This window comes from Cenococcum geophilum (assembly GCF_001692895.1).
Source record: "Cenococcum geophilum 1.58 unplaced genomic scaffold K441scaffold_112, whole genome shotgun sequence".
NCBI lineage: Eukaryota > Fungi > Ascomycota > Dothideomycetes > Gloniales > Gloniaceae > Cenococcum > Cenococcum geophilum.
The window spans coordinates 55,944-61,943 of record NW_027137670.1 but is presented as its reverse complement, the minus strand read 5'-3'; the positions used below and the strand labels follow the sequence as shown (position 1 = coordinate 61,943).

The window sequence follows — 6,000 nt, the reverse complement described above, 5'->3', positions numbered from 1 at the left end:
CAAGTTAGAATATTACCTGAATTTAAGTTGTTTGCGAAAATTAAATTGTTAAAATATAACTCTTATCCCCCAACCCGCCAGCGTCCCCACTCTAAACTTCGCAGTGGTTGAATTCTGTGGCTCTGATTGGCTGGCTCTTATCGATAACACGGGGACGAAATTTGGCGGTTAAGGGATAACTGCAACACCTCGATTGCGGCCGAGTGAACTTATTTGGGTGCTGATACCTCTGCTTGATATCTACGAACTGCCTCTGCGAGCACGCCCACCCGTAGTATACCCGGGTATTCTGTTCAAATGCTGATGGCTCGCGACGAGTCGATGTATTAACGAATAGAGCCAGCCGGGCGGCTGCGGCGGCGCTCAACAGTTAGATGGGGATAGGTAAGGCAAATGCGAGGTGATGTTTTAGGTATGGGGGCGCGACGGTTAAATTCACGTGATATTCGAACTTGATCGGGAGGGAACTAAACTCAATCAGTGGGGGGTGTCCCTCAACCCTTGGTATCTGGTGCCACTGTAAGGGATATTTTATCCTTTACTGGGTGCACGCCCGGGAGCTCTCAGGGGCTGCCCAGGCTAGCCTTCGGCTAGCCCTTGGCACCTCCTTATCCCTTCGTGTGGCAAGAATTCAAGGACTTTTCGTATATGCACGCCTTATAAGCCAATCTAGAGGCTCTATACCGTATAGAGCTTGGTGCTAAAGCCTCTGGTCAATGCAGTTGCTCGGCAGCAAGGGTGCTAGCGCCTCATTGACGCTTGGATAGCCAGGAAGCCTAAAATATTTAGTGTAGTTAATCAAAAAGCTTCAATATTGTCGCCGTCTATTTAATCGTTGAATTGTTAGTAGAATATCGTCCTTATGCCGCCCAAAAAACGCGGTGCGTCTTCAGCTCTAAAGCCTCCAAGGCAGTAATTTGGGGGAGGACTCTAATGGAGAATTTTCCAATATAATCAGCAGCTGGTTAATGGAGGAAGGGCAGAAACCTAAAGTCATGATGTCATATATCACGACTTTTTGCCATATATAGGTGTTTTTAGTGGTGGCCTTCTGTAGCATTTCATCGGCATCGCAATATTGACGCGTTTTGGTGAGGCTTGCTAATAAAATCACGCTAGCTAGGGTGCCTGCAGCATGCTAACCCAGGCAGGGGCGCCTAAAGCGCCCAATACGAAAAGTCACACTTGCCACACGAAGGGATAAGCTCCTTGGGCTTGCAGCCCTTCTCTCCTTATCGGTTCGTCTCAGCACGTGGCTATTGCCATACTCTTTACCATATCGTCCTCTTCCATCGACTCTCCTGTGACTCATGCTCGGCTTGCCTGCTCCCTACCGTATACCTGGGTAATATGCCTTATAGCCACCTACCACCTACCTTCATCGTCGCATTCTACATTAACCATCAAATCTCCTAGTCCAGGCTTCCTGTTCTATAACCGAGAGTTCATCTAGCCTCTATGATCCTAAACTGTGGCGAGACGTAAGCGAAGTACCAATGACGATCCAGATGACGAACGATCCGCTCCAAGAAAGTCTACCCGTCTTGCTGCAAATACTGTTTCAACAGAAGGTTCATCGAAAACTATGCCGAGCTTCGATAATGACGACTCTCACAGCCAATCAGATTCAGGCAGCAATAGTAGCAGCGGCGAAAAGAGTCTTAGTATCGTAGCGTTGGTTCAGAAAGGTTTGGAAATGGCGGGGAATAGGATAATGCAGAGCTTACGGTTCTTGAATTGATGAGGGAATATTCATTCAGCTTTTCTCGCTTGAAAGAGCTGTTAAGAGGTAAGGTTATCCAGCCTCATTTGTTTGACTTGCATCCAACTAATTGTCGCTATGGCAAATAATCTCAATATCAACTTTTCTAAAGTCCAACACGTGGATATTGCTCCAATGGTTGGCTTAGACCCAAATGTAAAAGGAGATGATATTCTCTCCTTTGACATGTTTCGCGCTCGACTCCCGAACGCTGGTAAACTTGATTCTTTTGAGGACCCCGATGATAGAGACAGTGTCTGTAGTAGTCCTTATGCGGTTCAAGCCGGATGGTGATATATTTCGATGAATGAAGTATCCCTTGACCCGTTAATTCGCGTCCAACGGTTATCGATAAAAACCAGCCAATCAACCGAGCTGAATCTAACGCCTGTACTGAGGAATATAAAGCTTTTGATTATATAGTAATTTAATATACACGCTTAATTTGGGGAGTTAAGTCACTCGATATGAGGTTGCTAGCACATATCCTTTCTGTAGAACCGTATTTTGCATTGTAGTAGGTAATTAATTGATGGAATCTGTATAGATACACGCGTTGTTTAAAACTGGTGTTCGCGCACGGACCACTTACTCGTGGGACACACGGGTCAAGGGATAATAAGACAAATCTGGTCATAGCGCGGAGAAAATAGCTAAAGCCGGTAAGAAAGCGTTCAATAGAATCGTAAGGTCATGATAATTAAGTACAGGATAACGAATCGAAGAACAAGATATTGACATGATAGATCACACAATATAAATGGCGGTTCCAAGTCATGGGTATTTCCTCAAACGCCACTGTCGCCCAAACTCCCACTCCAATGCTGCCTAAGTCGGGAGAGGTCCAGATGCCGGAACGCTAGGCCATAATGTAGTATCACTCAATCAACGAAAAGAATGAAAATGAAAATTAACAACCTCCATCGCATCTCTTAACAGTAATATTCCGCACGATACTTGACCACAGGTCCTTCGAGGCGGCCGATATTCTAATCGTTCGTTTGCCGATAATGTTGAATCCGGGACTAAGCCGTTTGCAATTTTTGGTTTGTGGAAAAAAATTTGTTCACCAATAGATTCCCAGAGCAGATGGAATTCACTTGAGATTGCTCAATCTCTCGAAGTCTATCAAGCTCTTCCTCTTCCTCAACCTTCTCGTTTTTATGTCCGGAACAGTCTTCGCAGGAAAGGGAGGGAGTTCAATTGTCGGGGCGCGCTCATCTGCGCCCCGTGGAACCATTCTCGGGCGTTGTATTGGGTCAGAGAGCTCCGCTGGCACAGATAGAAGTTCGAAAGGCGGCTCTCTCTCATCCGCTCCACGAAGCATCATTTGTGAAGCCCGCTTTCCCCTAGACAAAGCTGGCGAAGGCAGAACAATTGCTGGTATTGGCGTCTGTGGTGTGTATGGTGACACTGGAGATCCCCAGCCCCCCCTAGTTGTGTCCTTTTTCGTTTCCACCTTTTTGTAGGTCGGAATCACTGCGATTTTGGCAAGTGATAGCGTGCGAGATATGCTTCGGAGGCGTTTATGAGGGGCATTTTTGGTTGTGGGAGATGCAGCGGACATCGAGTCGTTCGCAAAAGGGTCAGAGCTTAAGAAGGATGGTGTTTGCGATGTGTTGGGTGTTGTCGGAGTGAGAAGAGGAGGGAATGACGAGGAAGGAGAATTAGCTGATGTTGGGTATTCGGATGTTCGTGGTGACTTAGAATATAGAGACGAAGTTGCTCTTGCTGTATAGGGCCGCTTGAAATCGCTAGTGGCTGAAGGTGATGAGGTGCTCCTTTGGCTCGAGGTGTCCGTCGATGGAGAGGACACAGGGGAGGTAGAGATTCTTAGTGTACTGGGTTCTTGGGAGAAAAGATTATTCGCCGTTGAGGGCCGTCTAGAACCAGAGGCGGAGGATGGTCCACTTGAAGAAGTTGACAAAGATAACCGTGAAGGCTGATGCAGAAGTGGTTTTGCTGACTCTGACAGGTTTACCAGGGACGATGACCGGGAAGGCCGTTCTCGAATTGCCAAAGGAAGATTGACAATCTTGGGGCGGCCAGCAGAGACATATGAGACGACAACGGCAATATCGCAGGCCTTTGAGAGCTCAGGCCCTGAAAATGAGATTCGCTTTGCCGAAAGGTAGTCGTCGCCGCCTTCAAAGATAATTCCCTCCCCCGAATCTGATTCCATTGGAGACAAATCTTCTTCGGAGGACAGGTACCGGTCCTGGAAGATGGCTTCGGTTGTTTCTAGATCCTGAGGAGGTTCCACAGCAGTCGGAGATATTCGCAGCGCCTCCGAGCCGCACAATTCTGGGGAAGTTGCAGCGCTGTCGGATCGCTCAGGCCGAATAGTCTTATCGAACATCCACTGCTGGAGTTGACTGGAGATAGCAACGTCGACCATGGTTAAGGAGAATGTGAGGTTGCGTGGCAGGCGCTAGGAAGTCGAGGGCCAGGAGGTTTGTGATATGGAAGATAAATATGCGAGGTGATGGCTCGCTCTGCAGGCATGAAACAAGAAGCACGGGAGCCGAGTGCTTGGCTAGAGCTTGTGGCTGAGGGGGACTTTGATACAAAGTGGGCGAGAAGAAGCAGCAGCAGCAGCGGCAGAGGCAAAAGAAGAAGTGAACAAGTGAACAAGAGGGGTGTGGCCACCGTAAGGAGTAATACCCGAAATAGTCGGTCAAATATATTGTGGACCAACGATAGTGGACGCTTGGCATAGTCCGGGCGACATGTTGGTTTCATGTACAACGCGGAGCAGAGTGAGAGCGGCATCATTGGCACGTTGTCTCTCCGTCGCCGCTCAGCGAAGGGTAGCGGTAGTGGGAAGGAGGCTGCGTTTGTCGAGCTGATCTAAGAAAAATTCGACAGGCCCGGGGTGCACGAGGCAGAGTGTGAGGGCAGCGCGCGGGATTTGGCGGGGCGTAAGCGGTACGGGAATCTGTTTCAGGGTTGCGGCTCGACTAGCTACGGAGTACGGGACTGGGTTCAGCAGGGTCGCAGTGCTTGTGGGCAGCAGCACAGCAGCCAAACCAGCAGCCAAACCAGCAGCAAAACCAGCAGCAAAACCAGCAGCGAAACCAGCAGAGAAACCAGAAACAAAATCAACAGCGCATCAGCAGCAAAATCAGCACCACCAGCACCACCCAGCGCCAGCTGCATCGGCGGGAACATGCGGCATTTCACCCACGATGCGGTGAAGCAGTGCGGCCGGACTCGCCGTTGATTGGTAGGTTGGTCTTCCCCTGCCCCGAGCGCCCCGAACACGTTTTGTGTTAAGATTCTGCCAGGCGTTTGCGAGGCTTTTACTAGGCTTTTACTAGGCTTTTACTAGGCTCTTGGCTCTCCTCTGCTTTGCCATCCGGGCGTTCGGTGGGGAAACCGGCCTGAAGTGGATTAGGATCAACGTTTAATGTCGGTTGATCGCCTCGTTGCTGGAAAGCCTCCCCGCGCCAGGGACTGCTGGGCCATGGCCAGCTGCAATCGAGCTGCAATTGAGCTGCAATCGAGCTGCAATATGCACAGGAGACTTTATCCACGCGGCCAGGTACCTTCCACGCGTACTCCGCCCACGCTTCTTCCGACCATTATTTTATCCAAGAGACGTCGCCTGCACAGCCTAATGCCGCCCTGACTGCTGGGCGGATAAAAGGGGAACACGAACCATCCCTCATGTCGTGCTGCCCCGACATGCCCAAGTGCCAAAGTGCCAAAGTGCCAGTGCCCAGTACCCCAGGGTGCCAAAATTCAAAAGTGCCAAAAGTGCCAGATTGCGCAATCCACCTGTCCGCGTGGTCGGCAAGCATCGTCAAGTCGTCAAGGGAGCAAAGGCAAGCATTGCTTGCTTGAGTGCCTTCCAGGAATAGCCTCCGTCAGTGCATTCGCTCCAATTCTGGCCCAAGTCCGACCAGGCTAGCCGATGCTCGCCCCGTCTGAGCAAATGTGCTGCGCAACGTCGCCCGTGCTCTTCCAAATGGAGAGCCATCGTGGGGAGAATGCGCCGGGGCCAAAATCCCAAGGCGTGGGAACAAGAGGGCTCGGTTCCAACACTGTTGCAGCTTAAAAATCCATCATGTCTTTCATTCTTCTATTTTTATTTTTTCGTGATTGACAACTCTTCCCGGCTTTCTGACTTCGCTGCCCAGACATCGTGACTTTGCCAGGACCGCAGTAAGCAAATGTGCTCTAACTCCAACGTTCGGCGAGATGTCGCCGCTCTGCCGACTTGGACAGAATCGCAA

At 50.0% G+C, this 6,000-nt stretch overlaps 2 protein-coding genes across 2 annotated transcripts; one reads left to right on the top strand and one right to left on the bottom strand.

Annotated features, from left to right (window-relative positions):
* Nucleotides 1-1,284: 1,284 nt before the first annotated feature.
* On the top strand, nt 1,285-2,148 carry K441DRAFT_671918 (uncharacterized protein). Its single transcript, XM_067650492.1, has 2 exons — nt 1,285-1,789; nt 1,845-2,148. Exons 1-2 carry the CDS (start codon nt 1,741-1,743, stop codon nt 2,054-2,056), a joined length of 261 nt encoding a protein of 86 aa, XP_067496226.1. The 5' UTR covers nt 1,285-1,740; the 3' UTR covers nt 2,057-2,148.
* A 480-nt stretch (nt 2,149-2,628) lies between these two features.
* Nucleotides 2,629-4,575, bottom strand: K441DRAFT_33315 (uncharacterized protein). The gene has a single exon (XM_067641230.1). It carries the CDS (start codon nt 4,158-4,160, stop codon nt 2,859-2,861), a length of 1,302 nt encoding a protein of 433 aa, XP_067496225.1. The 5' UTR covers nt 4,161-4,575; the 3' UTR covers nt 2,629-2,858.
* Nucleotides 4,576-6,000: the final 1,425 nt, after the last annotated feature.